At 31.3% G+C, this 24950-nt stretch overlaps 1 protein-coding gene across 2 annotated transcripts in view; it reads right to left on the minus strand.

Annotated features, from left to right (window-relative positions):
- LOC127722050 (uncharacterized) overlaps window positions 1–24950 on the minus strand; it is a 275032-nt gene that overhangs the window by 40736 nt on the left and 209346 nt on the right. Inside the window, exons 14-18 of one of the 2 annotated variants that reach the window (XM_052228895.1) lie at window positions 22589–23800; window positions 21873–21903; window positions 17573–17832; window positions 13635–13662; window positions 10841–11346 (exon numbers count right to left, since the gene is read on the minus strand). In XM_052228895.1, the coding sequence (XP_052084855.1) occupies window positions 11027–11346; window positions 13635–13662; window positions 17573–17832; window positions 21873–21903; window positions 22589–23800 (1851 nt within the window). In that variant the 3' untranslated portion in view covers window positions 10841–11026. Of the gene's footprint in view, window positions 1–10840; window positions 11347–13634; window positions 13663–17572; window positions 17833–21872; window positions 21904–22588; window positions 23801–24950 lie in introns of those variants that run through there. The other variant, XM_052228896.1, reaches the window with a different exon arrangement.

Consider the following 24950-nt stretch of genomic DNA (forward strand, 5'->3'; position numbering starts at 1 on the left):
ATTCATGGAGTAGAACCTCAAATAGTTATCTTTACTTTCAACATTATATCTTACGCAGTTATACCATGTCTCAAGTTTGACTTAGTGTACGTCTATAATCATTTTTTTTAACTTTCAAAATACACATTTAAAAGTATAACAGCATATGTGTTCGTTCATAAATTAGTCTAATCCTCAAACAGAATGTTTTTAATACTCTGCTTATGGATGCAAATCAAAAAACGTGTGCTTAATATACTTTCAAAAATAATCAAATACTGACTCGAGTCTTTGTCACTTAACAATATTCTTGCTTGATGTAGAATCGCTAATGCTCATTCCTAATCATAAAGTAAGAAATTATCATTGTATCACTTATATAGTTGTGATGAAATCATTGTGAAATACTGATAAAGGTTAGCATAGATAAATTATACCAAAGAAGAAATGGAAAATAAAAAATGAAACGGAGGCAGTACTGGTTGGGATTCCCAAAAAGAGTGTACACCATAATACGTCAAATCTAAGGACATCACGAACAGTAGTCACGGTTACAATAACAGAGTTCTTTTTTCTGATTTGTTTATCGTCTTACCAAAAGCATAAACACCAATGAAATTAGAACTTGATAAAACTGAAAGCTTATCCAATTACAAGTGTGAAACAAATTAAGCTGGCAAAGATAACATTATCATATCTGGGTAATATTAGTTACATGGTGTGCTAGTGACCTAATACGATATATATATGGGGTCAGTAAATTCCATATGGGGTGAGACCGACTATATTGTGGTATTTAGACTAGTTGCCTATCAAAGTGATCAAGTCTTCAATACCGTTAAGTCCCGCCTACTAACACTATTTGGAATATACACGGTCTCCACGCGGTTGCTTTTAACTAATCATATTCCTAGAAATGTATAGGAGGTAAGATAAACATTATTAAGCTTTAATAGAAATGAAATACAAAGTAACCCTCTGAATAGATATAAAAAGATGTGGTATGAGAGCCAATGAGACAACTCTCCATCCAAATCACAATTTTTAAAAGTAAACCATTATAGGTCAAAGTACGGCCTTCAACTAAAAGCTTCTTGTGGAACAGGAATTTTCGCCAAAAATAATTTATTTCAACTTCCACCTCCCCTGTAGTTGATAAATCATTGATGGAATTCTCGCAATCAAACTCACCAGCTACACTATTGATTTTAAATATATTGTGTTCCAGAGAAAGTAAAAGCCGTGAAGCCCCCTAATGTTCTTGTACATATTTTACCGCAAGATATTTGAACAAGGAGAATGGTGGCATTTATTGAAAAGGAGACTTCCATTCACGAATTTGATCGCTTTTGGAAATATTATATGAAACCGCAATTCACTAAAAAATACCCATTAATATCAGTCAATCATTTATAAAAAAAATAATTGGAATATAATATCAAAGACTCATTGTATATGCCGAATAGCCCTTATAGTTATTTGTTTCAATCCGGATCAGTTTTGAAATTACACAACTTGTTTCATAATGTCACAAATCAGTTAAAATTTACTGGTCCCTGTTTAAACGATAGATTGATTGTACATAAAACATTTCAAAGAGACATGTTAAAACACTTCAAAACAAACCTTTTGTATAACATTAATTTGTCTTTAGAAAATTGATTCATTAACTATCCAGTTTTAAATTGTTATCTTTCAAACATATTTCCTTGCCCTATGTGCTATCAGGCATAGCAAGGACTAAGTAAAGTAAGTTTCAAACATTTTTCGTCCTCAACTCATTTCTGGTGACTTGTTTTTGCAACACATGAACCAATCAGGAAGTTATCTAAGTAACTGTTTTTTTTCCAGATTTGCCTAAATAGCGATAAGGTGTATATTTTCAATTTAAACATATTTTATTGTCAAAAAAATTGACAATAGGATTAGACACAAGTTTTGCAACTTAGAACGTCTTCTCCATTACATACAAATAATAAATAACCGAACAAAATAAAATACATAATAATAACATCATAAACAATATTAATATGGAGACATGAAATGAACAAGAATTTAAACGACATGGCTCATCGATTTCTAAAAGTCGAGTTGACCGTAAATTTATTTATGATAGACCTAGTAGGTTGTTTTAAATTTGGAATACATATTCACTCAAAAGGTAAGTTATTATTTTAAAGCAGTTAAATCAAATTGTTGTTGTCAACTGATAGGATTTTATATATAAAATCAAATTGATGATCCATGTCTTTGGAAAAAATGAACAATTTCATTCGAAGTCATAAAAAAGTAATTACATTATTATTGTTATATATTTAACCATAATGTCTGTACACTATGAAAAGCGATTGGTCTCTTTGTTATAATTCTGCACTTTTGTAAAAAATTGCGTGTTCATGTTCATATTAAACATATCATTACCGTACATTAAAGTTTCCTAGTCAGTAGATATATTTTCTCTTTATAAGTTCAAAAAATAAGATATTCCTTTGAGCTGTATAATTTTTACATGAAAGGAAATAATGTTGAGCATTTTCATATAAATAACCACATTGACACATTGCGTTAGGTTTAATATTTGCGTGATACAGATCCATGTTAAGGGCACTGCATTTGTTTCTTAATCTTGCGTGCAAAACATGTAAATATCTATCGCCAATAGTGAAATATGTAGGGGGTGATTTGTTTTTATAATATTTCTGTTTAATTTTTAATTTAAACATATTTAAAGACAGTTCATTTCTAATACTTAAATTGAGCGAATTCCACAGTTTAATACTAGATGGAATAAATGATTCTTGATAAAGGGACAGTCTACTAGAGGTTTGGTATATATTTTGACTGTTTCGTAGATTGTAATTGTTTGTTTCTGCAACTGTAGGGGGTATTAAATCTAATAAGTATTCTGGAGCGTCCTCTTTCATAATTTTGTAAAATAAAGTTAATTTCTTAACTTCCCGTCTAATCTTTAACTTTTTCCATCCCGTCTCTAAATAAAGTGATTGAGTGCTAGCATAGCTTGTTAAACCAGTGACAATACGTGCTGCTTCCAGTTGTACTTTTTCTAATCTTTCAGAATTCAACTGTCCGCAATTATCCAAAACTTCAGAAGAATATTCTAGAACGGGCCTAATAAAAGTTAAATATATTTTTTCTAAATATTCCCTTTTTAGTCGGAATTTCAAACGTCTAAGAACATTTAATTTTTTTGATACCTTTTATATTAAAGAATCAATATGCTTGGTCCACTAACAGTCCCTGCTAAAAAATATACCTAAATGTTTGTGACTATTAACTGTATATACCTGAACTCCGCCAAAATCAAAAATCAAGTTATTTTTTGAATTTTTGTTACTAGACAACATGATATTAGTTTGATTTGGATTGAATTTAACTAGCCAATCATTTGCCCAGGAATTAATATTTTGTAGATCGATATTTATCATAGATTGAAGAGTAGTTTCATCTGGAGCAGTATGTCCAATAGATGTATCGTCTGCAAACATTCTACTTAATCCAATCATATCATCTGCAATGTCATTAATGAATATTAGAAATAAAAGAGGACCCAGTACCGAACCCTGTGGAGCACCAGCTTTAAGATTACCTAATTCGGAAGTCGCCTCTTTTAATACTACCCTCTGAGTTCTTTTTGTTAAGTAACTTTCAAGCCATATTAACAGATTACCTTTTATACCATATCTTTCTAACTTGTGAAGTAGGCCCCTTATCCAAACTCGGTCGAATGCCTTGCTTACATCAGCAAAAGTTAAACTTGTATAAAATTTATTGTCTAAGGCATACACGATAGAATGGTACATCTCAATTAGTTGATGAAAAGTAGAGCAGCCGGGTATGAAACCAGACTGAAATTTATACAAAAGTTTATTAGAAACTAAATGATTGAACATATGTTTATATATTATTTTTTCTAGTACCTTGCTCACGCAAGAAAGAATTGATACTGGTCTATAATTAGACGGCATTGACTTAACATATGCAATTTTCAATCTTTAGGAAATATATTTTGAGAGAGCGTTTTATTAAAAAGAATACATAAGGGAAGTGCAATTTCATTTTTTACTGTTATTAGCGTTCTATTACTGATTTTGTCTGGACCAACAGCTTTATTTGGATCTATAGAAGAAATAATATCTTTAACGTCTTCTAAAGTTACAGTAATTTCTGACAAAACGTTAATACCTCTATCATCGAAGTCAGGCACATTTTTGTTTTCTTCATCTAGACTAGCTATTGAACAAAAATATCTATTTTGAATATCAACTTTTTATTTTGCATCATAAGAAAATTCAAAATTATTATTAGGGTTTTGCATCGGTGGAATATCATTTGAAGATCTGTCTTCTTTTACTAAGGAGTATATGATTTTCAAATATACTCTACTATTTGTTTGCTTGAGTTCATTTAAGTTTTCATTAATATTTTCATAAAAGTTTTGTTTAACTTGTTTCTTTAAATTATTCACTCGATTCCTTTGGTTTTTAAATTTCTTTTCGTTTGTAGTGCTTTTATTTTTTTTAAATATTTTCCGAAACCTGTCTCGTTTTCTTATTTCTTTACGGAGATTTGAATTAAACCAGATTTTATCATTAGATCGAATAATTACTTCTTTTTTCGGAATGCAAGATTCAGTCACTTTTAAAAATTCGTGCGTAAATATATTGCAAGATTTATGGATGTTAATATCATTATCCAGTAATTTATTCCATTCGACCTCTGAAACCATCTGTTTCATTAAATTATAATCCCCCCTTTTATAGTTCCATATTGTACGTTTGAAACTCTTCGAGTTACTGAACCCGCTTCTGACTGATATGTAAGTACCTTCATGATCACTTATGTCTCTATTGATAGGTATAATACCCGAGTCAATAAATTGAATGGAATCAGTTATTAATATTGGGTCTAATAAGGACAACGAACCAGTTCGTGAATTAAAATGAGTAGCATCGTTATTTGTATTAAATTGACCATTTATACTTAGTATATCACTGATACAGTTAGGTAGGTTGAGAAGGAAATTTTTATTTAGATCACCCAAACAAATAATATGATTAGTTTCGTCTAATGCACTTTTCAACATCATATCGTATAGCGACCAAAAATTGGACGGTGAAAAGCGCTCAGATCGATAAGTAATGTTTATCAATATCACTTGCAATTTTGTTTTCAACTCAAACCACATAATTTCTAGACTATCGTGCTCCAAATCCAGGCGCCGCTTTATTTTAATGTTACTTTTATAATACATAATAACACCGCCTCCATATGAGTTCCTGTCTTTCCTTATTGGTGTTTCAAATCCGGGAGTGCTATTTTTTCGTTGGTAATACAAGGGGCCAGATGAGTTTCTGAAAAAAATATTATAACGAATTCTTCTTTAACATTTGAGATATAATCCAGTTTGTTTCTCAAACCGCGTATATTACAGTGGAAAATTGATATAATTTTGTCTGAAATGTCAACTGTATTCGCAGGGCCTGAATTTGATTCAACATCTCCTGCCAAAATCAACATCTTTACATATATAAGACAAATAAACAAGAATGATAAAATGTTTTTCAGCATGGATAATTGGTTTTTAACTAAGCAACAAAGCCATAGTATAAATGAACAAAATACATCATATATATTGACATGTATTTTTATCGCTTTTCTTGTAAGTACTCCACTAATTTTGCCGTAAAATAGCCCTGTTGTTATTCTATGTGTGATTGCGTCACTACCCAATGTCAAAAATTGATCTGACACACATGTTTAAAAAGGGCTGTATAAAAACGAAACAAAGAAAAAATGACTTACTTGTTGACTACGAATGGTAAGAATGAAAACATATGAACATATAAAACAAAAAACAGTGTATGTACAAGGAATACTTGCGTTCTGTAAATCGATGTATGTTTGCAAATATCAAAATTTGAAAAAAGGTTATAGTATACTTTTTAACTGTAGATTAAATCAATATATAAATGAATATATATATTTATACATTTTTGTACCTGTTGAAACTTGTATAGTAATTATAATTCGAATATCTACATTATTTTTGATTTGACTTAGAAGGTGTTAAACTTTAAATTTGTGATCAGACACAACAAAATTTAGCGTTTAAATTTTTAAATTACTGAAGTTACAACACAGCCCAGGTAAGTCACTGAAGAACAAATCAAAATTTCCTTTTGAGCGATTTGAGATATTAATAATAGAATTGATATGTCAAAAACACGCTCACTAGTGTCTATTTTTAGAATATAGCAAAGTACTCTCGACCAATGAAATTGTAGGGTTGGATGCCTCCTAATTGTGAAGAATGAATGCAAATCATGTTCTTAGTAAGGGATTATCCCATTATTTGGGTCTATTTACAGTTCAATACAAAGAGTTTCTATAAATGAGTTACAACTGCCTCGAAGCACATTTATCAGATTGAAAGGATTTATCACAGAGTGATTGAAACTGACTAAAAGTTGAATTGTGAAACAAACAAAAATCTCAAAATAAGTTGAAGTTTACTGGTGCAGTAAGGTTGGTACCGTGAATGTTATTATGAAAATATTAATAACTTCAAATTACTATAAAATTAAACAATACCAAAGCAATGCAAAAAAAAAAGAAAAAAACAATTGTTCAGATAAAAAATAGCCTAAATCTTTAGCTTTCCAAAACTTTGATTACTTGATCAGAGGTTGGGGAGAATAGTTATTTCCAATACATGTATTCCGATAAAAAAATCAGGAATTGTTTTTTGAGCATATTAAAAACTTTTAAGGGCATTATTTTTGAACATTTCCCTGACATAATGAAACAGTATTTGATGTAAAAAGCCGGACCAAATTATTGGATGTGAAATAAAGTTTAGTTGTAACTCAAATGTATTAATTGATTTAAACTGTAAATAAAAAAGGATAATTCCTCACTAAAATATTACATGATTCACATTCATACTCACAATCAGAAAACATACACTTCCTACCTTTTCTTTCTACTGTTGTGTCACCTAATATCTATAACGCATTTTTTTTAAAATATTTCCCAAATGATAAGAAAGTCCTCACATCACTTAAACTAATCCATAAATGACATGCCGAAAAAGGAAGTCATGCATCAATTATAAACATTGCACTGACAATGAAGCTAATTCTTGAATAGATCATTTGAGCCTTGAGCACTTTACAATATTCTAAGTTTGTAAGAGAATGATAAGGTGTATAGATACTTGAGCTGTACTATTACAACCGATACCAAAGATACAATGTACGTTAAATCAAAATCAGCAAGAGGTTACGACCAAATTTGAAGATCCCTATAAACGTAGATACATTGTTACAGCTTATTCAACTGACATTTGACACAAGTATTATTCCATTTAGTCGGAAAAAAAAGCCAAAAGATGCCAAATTTTTAAGGACTTTTAATCATATAACCGAGTACCAATGAATTATAGATGAATTAGTCTTCTGTCTATTACTGTATTGTTCTTTTATGAATCGGAGCCTCGGTTGTTTTCTTGAATGACATTCTTGCAAACGAGAAAAATGGTTTAAGAAATACAAAATATATCATGTTCAGACCATATATTTATTTTGAATACTTTTATACAAAACAATCAATCCGTCTTTGTTTTTGCACTCGTCGATTGTCTTATTTCACCGTTTTATGCATAGCTTTACTCTTAATAGAGACGTTGAAAGGATCCCTTGTAAATTTAAAAGATGTGTAAACACGGCACAATATTGGAACAGCGTTCCTATGATTGAAAACACTTGAATAGCAAGGGTGACGATTGTTATTGACTATAACCGATAACTGGTGTAGTGAATTGAATAAATATTCTGAAACGTTATTTGGAACTTTATTTGGAATTACAGTTGCGTGTTTTAAAACAGCTGAGTTGTGCATCCGGTGTCTTCATTAAAAATATGGATTGATTCAACACCAGCATTTTTCAAAACTACGTACTAATATAACTTTCAAAACTGATTTTGAACAAGAACAAAATGCGTAGCATACTTTAGATGTGGAATATTGCCTTTGATGATAGAAACGGTATATCTATAAACGACCAGCAGAAGCACTGTCTATATTTTGCCTTAATTAAGTCACCGAAACTGAGACTCCCTTTAAATTTAGACTGTTCATTCTTTACTGATATCCGTGTCCCGGGAACATTTCTTTCCTGTTTATGATCAGTTGTGAAAACTTATAACTGTTACTGGTGACTCAGACTCGAAAATTTGCCAACCACATTGTTCAGATAACTCCAAAAGGCGAGTTTGTATTTGAAACTAGATTTCTTAAAAATGAACTTTTATTAACATTTTTGACGATTCATTCATGACTAATTTGGTATTTGCAAAACACGTGAAAATTTGAACATGTTTAATATCATTTCAACTGAATTATAGGGCAATTTGGCCAGGTGTGTTTATATTTTCGTATAAGTATTCTTAGATTTTGTATGCACACAAAAAGATGTCTCGCATAGTTTTTTTAATACGCTTCACACCAAATTGAATACCAAATGGAATGATCAATAACATCTAGGTGTCATTTCAAGGAGGTAAAAGGTCGTGATTCTGAAATGTATGCTACATGAATTTATTCATATTGCCTAGTCATTCCCTGAAGATACAATAATGCATTAACAGTCATGTGTCCTTTATCATGCAATTAGCTTTTTACTAAACATATATAGCTATACGAATAATCATAAGCTTTAAACATCAATGACCTCAATTGATCTGTTAAACACTCCTACTTGCTGGAACTACTTTTTTCATCAACAGCGTCAAGTCACTTTCATGTCAATTATGTTAACAATGTTTAACTATTAACACATGTGACACTGTCTGCGTTATTTATACAAAAGATAAATGATTTTGTATTTTTTTTAAACATCTGTTTTGATTTGAGATTTTTTATTTTTTTACTTAATTCTTGAAAAAGCCAACATATTCCAATACAATAAACTCTCCCTCCAAACTTCGTCTGCTTACATTACCTAGAAAATGTCGGACTAAGTCGCTAATTTTAATCTCCGGTGGGCTCTGTTAAATTTGTTGGAAAATGACCAAGATGCTAAAGCTAATGCTGATGAAGACCAAGCAAATGTCTTTATCTAAACATATAGATATAAGAAGATGTGGTATAAGTGCCAATGAGACAACTCTCCATTCAAGTCAAAATTTATAAAAGTAAACCATTATAGGTCAAAGTACGGTCTTCAACACGGAGCCTTGGCTCACACCGAACAGAAAGTTATAAAGGGCTCCAAAAATTACTTATGTAAAACCATTCAAACGGGAAAACCAACGGTCTAATCTATATAAAAAACGAGAAACGAGAAACACTTATGAACCACATTAACACACGACAACTACTGAACATCAGATTCCTGACTTAGGACAGGTGCAAACAATTGCAGCGGGTTTAAACTTTTAAATGGTACCAAACCTTCACCCTTATCTGAAACAATAGTGTAACATCACAACATAGAAAGACGCACTATACAATATCAATTGAAATGGCTTAACTCATACAAAAGACATATTAACACCAGTGAACATACACTGAACAAATAAATTTGATCTATGATATAATGTAAATACAAAATAAATAAACCAAGGGAAGCATATATATATATACATATATATATATATATATGTTGGAATATCAAGGAATAACTAAAATCTGTTTTGAAAACTCCCTTGATGCAAACACCGCCAACATTGGAAATGTATTATCGTAGCTGTTCCTGGCACAACACTTGAAAACATTGAACATGTTGAACATGTTGATGATACACAGTCTGGCCACATTTAAATGAAACTGGTGAACACAACGCATTTGATAAGCAACAGAATAAAAGCTCTGCCAATAAATGCACACATTTACTCTTTTTCCCGTTGTTACTTGCTTGATACTTCTGTATTAAGTACGTGATGCCAGTATAAAATTTATGTATTGTTTATTCTAAATTGTATTCTCTTATTTCGATCATATCATAGATCTTTTTCGTTTCTACAGCTGATTGTAATACTAAGTTCCTCACTGTATCGTAGTTTGTCACTGGTCGATAAATGAATTATGGAGGAATACTAAAAACAATCGTCAGTTATCCTCATATTATGTCCCACGTGAAACAACTCGTTGAATATAATTTATAGTATTCGGATGTTGATGTCCTATAAATATTTCAATTTTATATGTTATTGCATATTTTGGATTTCAGTAGGATTTCTTGTTTTTCCTTTTCAAATAATTATCAGAATCACATGCTTTCCGTGTGTCTCTGAATAAAGCTTCACAAAGTACGGTGGAAACATAGATAGGAGAGACGACGAATGACAACAAATAAGTCAATATAATGTCAAAGTAAAAAGATTTGTAGCAGATTTTTTTTTCTTTATCGTTGATAAATATAATATGCAAATCTTTAACCAAATTATAAATTAAACTCAGAGATTATGACATTCTTAAACTGGAAACGGAAAATCATCTCAGTCTTTAGTTAAGTGTGTTGCATACTGCTGTTTGTGTGTCTATGTTTTTTTCATGGTATTGTCAGTGTCTCTCGACTTATGAGCTTCGGTTTCTGTTTTGTATCTAACGCTTCCTTTCTACGAAATGTTAAACAAACGAACATCAAAACTTGTATATGCGAGGAAGCACCAGGAAAAGACCAGATGATATTTAAAGCAAATGAATACACGTACAATAAAAATAATACAATAACAAACTGATAATTGTGTAAGTTAGGTTGGATAATACAGTACTGTACTAACGACGGGATTGACAAGGTAAAGGGTCTTTGAATTGCAAAATGAAGAAACAAAACGAATACATCAAAGTTATTTTAATGTTATTTACCAAATCAATAGAGAAATATACTTGATTTTACAAATGTGTCTACAATTTCAGCAAAAATATCATCGGAACAAGATCTTCATTTAGTCTAATCTGAAATCATACATATTTTTCTTCACACAAAAACCTAACACATTTGATTTATTTGCTTCATGAAACATTAATCATCGGGGATTATGTTCGGGTAACTGTCACAATTTTCTAAGATTTCTCTTATCAGGTGTGGATTTCGTCCAGATCTTGCAAAAGCAAAGAGTAGTTCCCGAATTGTTGCGTCGTCGTCTCTGTTTCTCCAGTTATACAACATCTGCCTACTGACCTCCCTGAGTACTTTTGGGGTTTCATATTCTATCTGTTCCAAACGTTCGATTTCAATGCCAAGTTCTAAGCCAAGAACCATCCACTCCTTTCCAATGCGAAGACACAATTTGTCAAGCATCTCATCACTTGGTGACATATTCTGAATTTTGTCGGGTATGTCTGCAATGATGTATCAACATATTTAGCAACTACCGTGCAGATTTGCAATAATCAAACAAACAATTTGAATAATGATTTACATAAAATGTTTTGCGCTTCGGGAAATCAAATTCAATTTAGGACTTAACAGTCAGATACCTGTAGTTCAGTGGTTGTGGTTGGTTCATATCTGTCATATTTTTTTTTCGTAAATTGTTTTGTTATAAGTTAGTTTTCTCAATTCAATTGTTTCAGATTTTTCATGTGGGGACCTTTAATATCCAACTATAAATGTATACGTTATGGGTTTTTCTCTTTGTTGAAGGCCGTACGGTTGACTATAATTGCTTACATCTACATCATTTGAACTTTGGTGGATAGTTGTCTTATTGGCAATCATACCACATCTCCTTATTTTTATATTATATGTTTCATCTCTAGACTTCTAACATGAAACGTATTAACTGTTTGTTAATTTGAATTAAAATTTCTATAAAATATATTGATCCTCAGGGGGTCAAATTCAATTTAGGACTAAACAATGCCTTGTCACAATCTTGAGACATTGAATGTGCATAAGTGAACAGTGTTGGTCTACCTGTTGTATATAGAGTTAATATGTCTCAAAATTGTGTTAAGTTGAAAATTAAAATAAGGCAATATCTTACTAAATTAAAGATTGCAAAATAATTGTCCTTCTATGTTGTATGTGAATAAGATGTAATCTATACTTGCGCTATTTTGAATAATTAAAACTACAATTGTTAACTCCTGATCTTGGTTCCTTTCTGATTTCTAAATTATGGCTATCACAATGAAAATAACTGCTTAATAATTCTTATAGTATATACGTGCGTTACGGGTTTTGTTCAGTTTCTAATTAGATTCGAAAGTTTACTTTAAGTTTTCTCATACATAAATGTCATAAATATGATACATCTGATGAATGAATAAAATTGAGAATGGAAATAGGGAATGTATCAAAGAGACAACAACCCGACCAAAGAGAAGAAAACAGCCCTAGGCCACCAATGGGTCTTCAACACAGCGAGAAAATCCCGCACCCGGAGGCGGGCTTCAGCTGGCTCCTAAACAAAAATGTGTACTAGTTCAGTGAAAATGGACGTCACACTAAACTCCGAAACATATAAATGAACTAAAATTTTTAAAAAAACATACAAGACTAACAAAGGCCAGAGGCTCCTGACTTGGGACAGGCGAAAAAATGCGGCGGGGTTAAACATGTCTTGTTAAATCTCAACACGAAGCCTTTTTGAACTGATTTTTATAGATTGTTCTTATGTTGTACTGTAACACCATTGTCCCAGGTTAGGGGGATCTTTTGGAAACATGTTTAACCCCGCCACTCTGTATGTGCCTGTCCCAAGTTAGGAGCTTTTAATTCAGTGGTTGTCCTTTAATGCTGTATATCAGATTTGATTTTTGTTTATTGGTTTTCTCGTTTAACGTCTTATACATTTGTCATTACGGGGCCTTTTATAGTTTGATATGCGGAATAGGTTTAGCTCATGGTTGAAGGTCGAACGTTGTAAAATTCTACGTCATTTGGGCCTACGGTCATAAAACTTTACTCAGTACTCGGAGTACAAAATATGTGCTCGAAACACCAAATCAATCATTTTATATGGTTGAATTCTGAGTCATAGTACGTTAATTGTACTCTAAAGTTTCATGACCACAAGGCTTGGTCTCTGGTGGAGAGTTGTCTCATTGGTAAGCATACAATATCTTCAAATATTTATAGTGTATCATGCTTCTGGAGCTGTCAGATTATTTTTGACTTATGCGTTTGACTATTTAATATCTTTCGCCTCTCTTCTAAAAGAATGCATATGAATATTGTATAAGGCGAAGAAAAACAAAATAAAGAATGATATAGGAAATAGTGTTCTGACACAGCTTCTTTATATTTTAACGTCTAAAAAACCTTTTAGTTAAAATTCTCAAATTGTATTTGCTTTCATAAAATATTGAATCCTAGTTAGGGTTTGGCTTTATTCTTGGTCTTTGTTGCTTTTATCGGGTTTTCACCGTTTGTGCTTGTTAACGGTATTACATTATTTTGCCCTTGAGTTTCATTGAAGATTTTTAAATGTATACGTTTTTCAGCAAACATGGTAATGTTAATGTTACTAAAACAATAAAAAGAAAAACATTTAGAAACGTTTAATCCTTCTGTTTTAAACGTTAAACGTGTACAGAAAGGTTGAAAAGATCATATTAATTACACTAAACAGTAATACGTTACTTGGGATATAATTATATTTCTAAATACTAATGTAGCATACCAATCAGCACTTCTGCCTGTCGTAGAATCTGCAACGAAACTTACGTTTGAGTTGTTTTTTAACAGCATTTTTAGATAATCATGTTGACAAAAACCGTTAAAATAAATTGTGTCAACTTTTTCAAATCAGATAAGTGTTCATACCTTAATATGACCTAAATGTGAAAGTTTACCAAGGTTTCCGCTTGCGGGAAAAATAAAAATTATGGCGATTAAAATTTATTATTGGCGAAAGAATTTGGCGAAAGAAATATAACGGCTCGACTTCGTCCATTTTGTTTACTTTTTGTCCTGGTTTCTCGGACTTTTTCTCTGATCAGATAATACTAGGAATTCACCCTTAACTCGTTACAATTTTGATAAAAAAAAATCAACAATTAGCTGAATGCATTTTATAGCTAGCGGCTACCATGGACTTATTAATAAAGCTGTTGATTGTATTGTTCAATGAAATTGTATGGTTAAATGGCGTCACATGTCACCAAAAGGATTTATTCACATTTGACATGTTTGATAAAAATAATTGTTTTGAAGTAGGTACCTCAAAATCCTTTTAACGACGCACTTGTTTGAAGCATAGTTTTACGTCTCCCCCTTTTCTTTTAACGAGGGTCCGGAAAAAAATTGTTTTCATGACGAAAAATGTTAAACAATTAGTATTATCTCTGACTTTAAACTTTAACCTTTAACTTTGATAGAAATAACTGTTTTAAAGTGGGTACTTTACAATCGTTTTAGCAACCCACATGTCCGAAGCATAGTTTTATGTCTCGACTTTGTCTTTTGTCGATGATCCGGAAAAGAAAACTATTGTCACGAAGAAATATACTCAAAAGTCAGAAAAATCTCTGACTTTAGTCTATATCCTTCAACTAGACGGTAAATATCCGATAAACTTATTGAAGATGAATCCCGTGTTCCAAAAGGTAACAACAAATATGATGTCATGATCTATATTGTAATTTCAAGTATCTTTTCGAAGGTAAATACTTGTTATAATTGAGTTTTTATTTTTTACAAAGTAGTTTGAAATATATATATATATATATATATATATATATAATTATAATAGACAACAATGTGGCAAGTATTGGACAGACCACAACTAAATTTCAACATACTGCACTGAAAGTATCGATTGCTTGATTGTTGGTTGCCTAATGTCCCACTAGAAGGAGTAAACAAACCACACTTAAAATATTCAATTGACTACACTAAAAGTATTGAACAGACATTATTGTTAGTATTAAACATACCAAACCGAAAGTCTTAACAAACCGCACTGCATGTATTGAATATACTACACTTAAATCATTCAACAGATACCTAAGATACCCTAAGTTTCTTGCAGCCGTCGACTTTTATTCGTAAAGTTTGTTCTTTTGTAAGACAAATTGTCCTTTCTAACATTAAGAACAGAAGATCCTAACATAATTCTCTGAAATACAGAGTAAGTACGTATTGCAAATAGTTTAACTGTGAAGTACAATTGTAAGACATTAAAATTACCAACCCTATAATAACCTTCCATGCGGGCATTCGAGGAATAACATTAGTTGTACTGAGCAATGTATTTGTTTTCTTTGCAAGATATAGTGTTTTGGTCATGCATATCAGTGATATCTTTATCTACAAATTATTTCAAACAGAAAGGGCATTTTGTTAAATTGTTAGTTATTTTACATAACGACAAGGTATTTCAATCATTTAAGGATGTAGTAATGTCAGGTTTAGGAATATTTGTCAGATGTTCGGACTTTTTGGGTTTAATTTTGTAACTACGATACAGGGTAAAATATTTTCCCCTATATCACCAACTTTTCTCTTCATATAAGACTTCAATAGCTAATAAAGGTCATTTACCAACATTTTTTGCAGAATCTAGATTTTTCTCCGTACGATTTGAGAGCCAAAAAATGCCAATGCTAAATATAAGAAAGTCCGAGTCAGCCTTTTTCCGCCGTTTATAGATAATTAAATATCTCGAAAAGGATAACCTATTAATATTTTTAGCTTATGTTGTTTCTTAAGGAATGCTCTTTTGATTTACAGTACCAATTTTGAATTCCAGATTTATTTATTTTTAATTTCACCTGACTACTTCCTTTATACAGTGCCTTTCAATGGTCTGCAGTTATAAATTCCTAGAAATTCCGGCATTCTAAAATTGCTTATATGTATAAAATGCCCGTAGCATTTATACTGCTTTAATTAGTTTTTAATTTAATAATACATTTCAAATAGTACAGTAAACACTACAACGGTCTGTTGTTTCTTGATTAGAAATTGATTTAACCTGTAATTTAAACCACTAATGATATTGACAGATAATGCTCATATCGAAATAATAAATTCACAAAGTTAAATGTACTACATTAATTCAACAAAGAAGTAGGTTCAATAAGACCCCTTTTTGGCCCTAAAATATAGCAGTTTTACAAAATTGTTAAAATGTAAACTTTTAGCTATTCATTGGATAGTAGAATACTTCTATTACATACATATGCGCTGTTTTTGATAATACAATGCATATGTATCGGGTACTAGCATCATTAAGTCATACTAAATTACTTCATATTTTTAGTATTTAAGTTAATTCTTAGACGGTTTCCGTCTTAAATGGACGTGGCCGCATTTGTGTTCATTCTTTATATTTAAATGTAAGTTGTATTTGATGATATTACCTAACATATATAAAGGTTGAGGATGAACACGGATGCGGCCACTTTCAATTTTGACAAAAACCATCTGAAAAGTGACATATTATGGCATATTTGATAGATTTATAACATTTAAGCTTGAATATGAGCGTCTTTAATGACTAAATCAGTTCAAATCTTTCACATAAGTAAATTAATTCTACTAAAGTAGACACTTAAGTGTTTAAAAAGTGTCCAAAATATTTCATCAGATGAACCTGAAATTTGGGGCGAAATCGGCCCTTACCGGACCTACTCCTTTTAGCTTCTCTTATAAAAAAAATTTTCAAATGATATCAGAAACAACAAGACTTTGATCAACCAATTACTGTGCAAGTACTTTTATTCTTGGGTCACTAATTTTCGTGGTTTTCGTGGATAGTTTTATCCACAAATTTAAGTTTCCAACGAAATTTAACAACTGTTGTCAAATCAAGACATGGAAAGATCCCCGTGTACAGTGGTGTAGGTTTGACTACATTGATACCGGCATATCTAGACATCGAATATAAACAAACGCAATATGAACAATATATACAACTTCAAACAGGATTTTTATATCCATTTAATCTTTTAAGAACCGAAATTGTACGACTTTTAACCTTTTAATTGTCATGAAAAGTCAATTTCGATCAATGAAAGTCAGACTTCCGGTGATGATATTCGATGATGAAGTGTTGAATTTTTCTCCTCATAATTCTCATACGAAAAAATAATCATATTAAGCTTGCTTTTTTATTTCATTCAGAATTAATTCTACATTTCAAAGTAAATTTGTAGCATTTGTTTATGTAATTGTTTGCTTTAAGTGACATGTTTATGACCAATCAACACCTTTGATGACCGTTTAAATGTTGATCATTAAATCTCGGGTTGATTAGTGTCATCACTTCTGATTACACATGTGCAATAATTGAAATGTTTACTTTGCAATTTCCTTCAATCGAGACAATTTGTAAGCATAGATAAATCAGCTTATTTACGAAAGCAATTATTTTATTAAAATAATGATGGATTATTGTAATGAAGGACGAACAGGTAAGCGAAAATGAACACATTATTTTGCAATGTCCCACAAATTATTACATAATAACACATGATTATATTCAAGAATCTGCTTATCAATTTTTTGTCCAGAAAACAAATCCACGAATTTACGAACCCACTAACATGTAACTTTTGCTCAAGCCATGAAAATTGATACCCACGAATTAAAGTACTTTCACAGTAAATGAAGTACCTGACACATTGTATGCCTGTTGATTTCAGCAGCCTCCATGGCCTTGACAAAATCTTTACATGATTTGTTCTTCTCCCGACACATACGAAGGCTATAAAACTTCAGCATGGAAGTTGAATCAGTATCAATGGCATCAAATTCTGGGAAAGTTATTCCAAGATTGACTGCCAAGCTACGAACTTCTTCCTTCGTTAAACTGTTACAAATGCGAAGCAGCTGCGAATCGTTGAGTAACATAGATAGAACTGCTTCTAGAACACCTGAATAAACATTGTAAAACAAACTGGCAGTTTAAATATGTTTCTGCAATTATTATTGTGAAAATATTGAAAAACATTAATTCAGATTAAAGCAAAACGTATCATGTACATTAATAGCAGTAGTCATTGGTTTTGGTCATACATATTAGGTAAAAAACTGTAGGTTGCAATGGTTTATAAAATTGAGTATATCTATATTGTAAGAGAAAAACATGCGGATACAATATAAATTTAAGTCAGGAACTAAATGATGTTGTATTACCTGTTGCATTTACTACTATTATTTGATTTTTATCAGTATAGAAAACCGCTTTCGTAACTTATTTGAGAAAGAAAATATGACCCTGTGAATCTGTCTTGTATTTCGAAAACGTCGCTTTGCTCAATCTTTGTTTTTCGCTGAAGTGTTTGCTAAACAGATGTCTGTTTTTGTCTGCTTATTATATGTTGTTTTTTATTTTTTTCGTTTATTTCCTTTATTATTTCTTACGTTTTCATACTGGAATGATGTTTACGCATTTAAATAAATATTATTGTTTATTCTATTTTCAAACTATATTTAAAAGAATTATATCATGACCTGAGAAATTCAGTAGCCTAATATGTCCGAACTTCAGACATCTCGGATAGACTATTACGTTAATTGGTCTCCGGTGGAGTTGTCACTTTTGCAATCATAACACATCTTCTTTTTTTTTTAGATTATATGGAAATAATCAATCAGTCGGTAAGCGAATGAATCTTACTTCATTTCATTCTTCACCTGAATTGCTGTTCATGCCAATCGATGATATTTGAAGAAAAAATTCACAATAATAAAAAAATGATATGTCAGCAAGATCATCATTCACCTATATTTTGTTTGAGGCACTGACACAAATAATTAATACTGATACAAAAAAGTTCTCCAGGGTCATGGAGTAAAAATGTATCACTTTTCATACATTTCGACACTAGGAAACGCGAAAGATACAATTAACGAACAGGCCATGTGTAAATTGCCAACAAATTTATGGCGTCCATGAATTATTTCGATTCTAATAGGACAAATACGGTATTGAAAAACTGAAGCGAAGGTAAGATTGCCGAGTGTATGGCTGTTCTATTTTACCCCCTATAAAAGCTACAAGTTTCAAATAAATCTAAGTCTTGCATGAATTATTTCTGAAATAACCACTAGAAAAATGTGTTTAATTCTTATAACTCTTAACCCAAACACTTTTTTTCGTTAGCTGCTATTTACTGTCAATCCACAGTTGACATGTCGTAACTAAGAAGTGAGCCGTCATGTTGACTTGCTGAAATCCACCAATGTGCGAATAATGCAATAGAATAGAAAATGAAACAACACCTACCTCAAAACTCCATTTTAATGAGATATTATCCGAACTTAGGGCGTACACGTAAAGGAATAACCTTCAGCTTGAGAGTTTTCATTCTTATGTTTTGACATGACGTTAATGCGCCGGGATCATTCATGAAATTTCACGGAATTTTATTTTATTTTGATTTTTTAAGCTCTTTTGCATAATTCGTGTTGTTATGCATTAGAATAGGAATAACGGTTCTGTAGTTTCTTTTATCAATTTCAATTTGAACACAACGAAATCGACATCGTGTTTGCACATAGGTTACGATACATGTGGATTTACGTGAAAGGTAAATAGTTATAGCCATTAATATGCACATCTAAGAGTCTGCGCTAAGTATAAATATATATCGACAATTTTATCACGCTGTCTTTTACAAAGTGAAAGAAGCACGTCATATTATTATTCAAGATTTGTTCTGCGTAGATATAATTTTCGTTAGAATCCGAGCTATGTTATATTGTTTTTGTATTTTGACAGATATTTCTAAGTGATGAGCTACTGATTAGGTTTTACACTGCGAATCTATTTGGAATAATATATTATACCTTAATTTCTAGTTAAATTATATTACAAATACATGTTGAGTTTTTAACAAAACAAATCTAATGTAGAAGTGTTCTCCATAACAATCAAAATAGGACACCGGATAGAATTTTGGAATATCATATCATGCCTAGTTATATTTTTATTACAATTCTAGATAGATAAAAAACATTTTTCAAAGTTGTTTACAGATACGACCGCAGAAGTCGAGCCCTGAATAGTTGGGGACAAGTATAGGTACTAAATTCAAGCGTGATACAGCTCTGAATTCGGATTGTGATTGAATAGTAGACACAGCATAGGTTGTTGACACAGAATGAATGTGTTCAAAGAACTGAAACATTTGAAATTTACCTATTTTGGTCTAATAACCAAAATCTAAATATATGGTTAGATTCAGTATATCCAAGAACACAACGCATTTATAATTTATTTATCGAAACATTGACATAAAAAGCTCCACTTTAAAAATGCTCCATAAAAGAATTTAGTTTAAGCTGTAACTGTTAAGAAATCTTTTATTAGATTAATTAATATTTTTTTGTGGTTTATAGATCTGTAATTCAAAGTGGTTTGAATATTATTTTTTATTAGATTTGTGAATTTGTTGTTAGATTTCTTCCGAAAAGTGATATGATAAGTTGACATTTTGGTTTTAGTTATTTCTCTTTAATGTCAATATGGAGGAATATTGTTTTCAGATTCAGCATATTGAAATCAATCAAAATTTATTTTTAGGTCCTTTTTGGTGATATAGCTCTTCAACTGTTTCGGTTCTTGTACATCCTTAGCTTTCAAATATTCGGCTTTCAGTGTTCCTGGTGAAGGTTAATAAAGTAAAGGGCTTCGGACGCATAACATTTATTTTATAATGTGTCGTTTTCCTTTTTTTTTAATTTCGCACTCTAATTTGGACTCATTTAAAAATCACGACCTGAAAAAAAATTCTAATTATACGGTAAGATTAGGCATATCACAGAACTCCAATATTTCAAGATTATTTTAACCCCATTGACATTGGTCAGAAATAAGCCATTCAAACAGTTCTAAAAGTTGCTTCTTTTTTACCCCTTATGGTCCCTTATATTTAAGCGGATATGATCATAATCCCTAGATTCAATACAACCTACGTTTTGTGGTATGACTATGTGGTACAGTCTCATACATATCCATACACTAATACTTAATTTATTGTCATAAACAAGAAAAATGTTTTCTTTTGGTCCATTTTTGGTCCAAAATTCTTAAACGAAAAGGTCTATAACCCCAAAAATTTATCCCAACCTTCCTTTTGTTGTATGGCACCATGTGGTTCAATTTTATAGAGATCCATACACTTATACTCAAGTTTTTGTCTGGAAACCAAATTTCTTCGGACGACGACGACGACGACGCCATTCCATTATACTGCCGCAAATTTTTTGCAGTCGTATAAAAACTCAAAATGGAACAACCATGCTTTTATAAAGTTAACAAACACTGTGCACAAAAAATATTGAAATTGGTTGAATCAATGTTGACTTGTCATATTGTTCAATACGAGTTTTGATTTACAAGGCGGTTGGCGAATGCATAGCAGCAGACACACAACATGTGGACCTACCAGTTTCTGCTCCTTTTTCATTGTTTCAGGCTTCATGCATTTCTCTCCGATCTTGTTTCTTACCTTGATGTGTAATCTGAATTTGATTTCAACACCTGTCTGTAAACTCCATAGTTTGTATATACATATGCTGCTGGACGGACTGAACAACAGAATGAATGATTACTCTATTGCACTGCCGGCTAATTGATGGTGTCATCACGAATTGAAGGTAGAGTTTTACATTATATGCCTTTTTTGTTTTGGCTGGTTTTATCTATCGAAATTATCACGATGATATTAGAAAATGACTAAGATTTCCTTATCATATGTTCTTTTTTTTTAGTCATGGTCGCTTTGTTGTTAAGCGGAACGAAAATAATAATATTTAAATAAAATAAACAACAGTCAGGCAACATTTAGTTTAAAGGGTTCTGTGCTATAGAATAACTGAAAATGTGTACAACCAAAAACGACAGACACCATATGATTGCAACATTTCGCCTTGCCTATTGGGTTATGTAATCTTATAATTGCTGTACCTTGACAAGAATCTGTGCACCGTAAGAGTGTCTGAAAGAAAGAAAAACCAAAAAAGTAGGGAGAAATACTTTCTTGTTATTATAATAGACCTTTTAATCTTTTTAATGATATATATATATATATTAGTCACGCAAAAATCCAAAGTGAAATTAACAGAATTTGTACAAATGTACATTGTACTACAACATTGACAGACGTAGTTAATAGTTGTTGAACACATACATATACATATACACTAAACTGCATAAAGCGGATACATACACAAAAGTGTATCAGAATATGATAATCCATATTGCTGAGCAGTCACAGGGGGATATGAACACTTAAAACATAAAAGAAATACACTACACGCGATTTCAACTTGGCTTTCTACTGATCTAAAAATATATCAATAATTTGTTTTTGAATTATAATGTTGTTCTGTTAAGGTCCATTTGGTTCATCCCAAGTTTTTGGTGGGTTTCGTCTTGTTCAATCTTTAGTTTTCTGGGTAGTGTTTCGTGCAATGGTTTTCTTTTCTTTTTTTTTTTCATTTTCTTGTCTGTTTTCGTGGAATATTCTCTATACTTTTTGCAGTTAGATATTGTTTTAATGATGATTTTGAGGAACTATTATTGTAATTAATTTATTTATAAGTGTATTTTCTTTATTTTTTGATAATCCATTGACAAAAGGACAGAAACAATGTCTGTCATTAACACATTGAATAACTTACCCTGTCAGTGTACCAAATATCTAATTCAGACTTTGGTGTTCTGAACCCATGGTTGTCACATATCCATTCAGTGTCAATTCCGTCTAAACTTTCAGGAATCAATAAGCAATCTTGTGACGGACATCCAGATTTCAACTTTACATCAAATGGAACATATTTCTTTGAAGTGCTATCACTTGTGAAGGACAGAGAGTACACTTCAGAAATTCTAGCCAGATTCTGCTCTAAACACTGACGTACAGAGGAGGCAAGGTCTTTGATTATCATCTCTCTTCTGTCCTTGTGTTTAAGATATACCGCTATTTTGTTGCTTTCAGTCTTCACCACTAAATCATGTTTTCTATCCAGGACAACCACTACGAAATTAGAGAAAAGCAAATCTTCATCTTTATAACGCTTGATATTCCAGATACTGATAATGCTTGCTATCAGTCTGCTTGGTATTGCATCTGGAACATGTGAATCCCTAAAATCGAATACAAAGCCGATACATTTGCTAGATTGTACATGTCTTTCGACATAGGTAGTCGTATTTTGTTTCGTTATCATACAAGGTAGAAGATAACAATCCACAGACATCTTTTTTCCACTTTCTTTATCGTAACGTTTCATTTCTGACAGAATGTCATAGTGAACCAAAAGCTGGCGGAAATACTCCTCATGTTGCAGAAAGTGGGAAAATTTTTCTGAACTCCAGATCTTTGTCAAATCAGATTTTGTAAGACGTCCGCGCTGTAAGCTTGTAATCGATGGAACAGCTGTTACAATGGACTTTAAGACATCAATTAAGCAAGTTGGGTTAATTACAATGTAGTTTTCGAGGTTTGGATAATCAAAATATGTCATCTTGCCGCAAATATTCTGTACACGTAGAAATAATTTCAAATCTGTCGAAGAAAGTGATTCGACACCAATTTGTGTATTCATTTTTACTGCATCTTCAAAACTAATTATATATTTCCCCTCTTCTACTAATGCTGCAAACATCATCTCAAGGATGAGAAACTGTTTTGGCACCCTCTGTCCCCACTGTGGATTTTCAGTTATAGTCTTTGATACGCATGCTCTTAATTCTTCCATCTCAGGGTCGTTCTCATTCAAGGCATTTACAAAGAAAAGTTTTTGTACCATAAGATGGCTCTTTATATTCTCATCAGTAAAGCAGTTTGATAAAGAAGTTAGCAGTTGTAATCGCTTATTAGGTACGTCTTCCTACAAGTGAAATAGGAAAACTATTATAAAACTTGTCTTTTTAAAATACAATGAAATGTGTGTCCATCAGTAGAATACTACAACTTATGTAGATGTGAACACAAAGTGTTTGAATAATATTCAATAAATGTTGTATTCATACGCGATATATATTTAAAATAGTTACTTCAAAGAACTCTTTAATCTTTCTTGTATAGTAACGGTGTCTGCATGTAATTATACAGTTTAGAATAAACGTCATTGTCTCCCCTGATACTTATAAACTATAGATATGATTCAGGCCAGGTTCAATATAGATAATTTCATTGCTTGAAAAAATTGCTAACCATAGATATCTTCAACCACTTTAAGTGCATCTATGATTTAGGGATGTACTTAGGTGAGGTTTAGGACTCCTTGGTTTATTTCATACCACACAGGGCAAGATAGTTTTTTTTATTGAAATCTGTACATTTGTTAGTAATGAAAACATCGAATACCGGTACCTTATCCCGGCCTCGTTAATGTTAGCAATAGAAAATGTAATTATATATCTGTTAGTACTTGTTAGTTCATTTTACAAAAAATTATATCAGCTGTAGTTACTTAATATAATACCACATTTTTAATTTGCATTTAAAAAGTAAAAAAATAACATAATAGAATGTTCAAAAAAGGACCACATATAAATATATGATCAAATTAGAAAATTTTTTTAACAAACATACAGATATTCTAAGTTTTATAGTTTTTTTAAGAATGGAAATATTGAGGAAAAATAAGTGAATTTAAAAAAAAATATAAAAAATTTAAATACATAAAAAATAAAATAAAATAAATATATTGTTCTGATGAACATTTTTTATTTTAGTTAACAAATCAACATTCCATCATGTTATTCACATATGAATTTTAATAGGACTTTAATTACAATCGAACAAATAAGTAAATTGAATCAACAGTGTGTAGAAACTCTCAAGTTTATTGTTTCTTACTGCTATACTCTTCTCTAGATTATAAAGATCTTTTAGTATTTTCTTCACAGCATGAATTGATAAAACTTTCTGGAAATATCTTGTATTATAAATATGTTTTTTAAGAAACAGAAAAATCAGGTTTGAAATTTCACCCTTGTATACATGTGAGACATCACCAAACAAAAAATTCGTTT

This window comes from Mytilus californianus, unplaced genomic scaffold, assembly GCF_021869535.1.
Source record: "Mytilus californianus isolate M0D057914Y unplaced genomic scaffold, xbMytCali1.0.p SCAF_12, whole genome shotgun sequence".
NCBI lineage: Eukaryota > Metazoa > Mollusca > Bivalvia > Mytilida > Mytilidae > Mytilus > Mytilus californianus.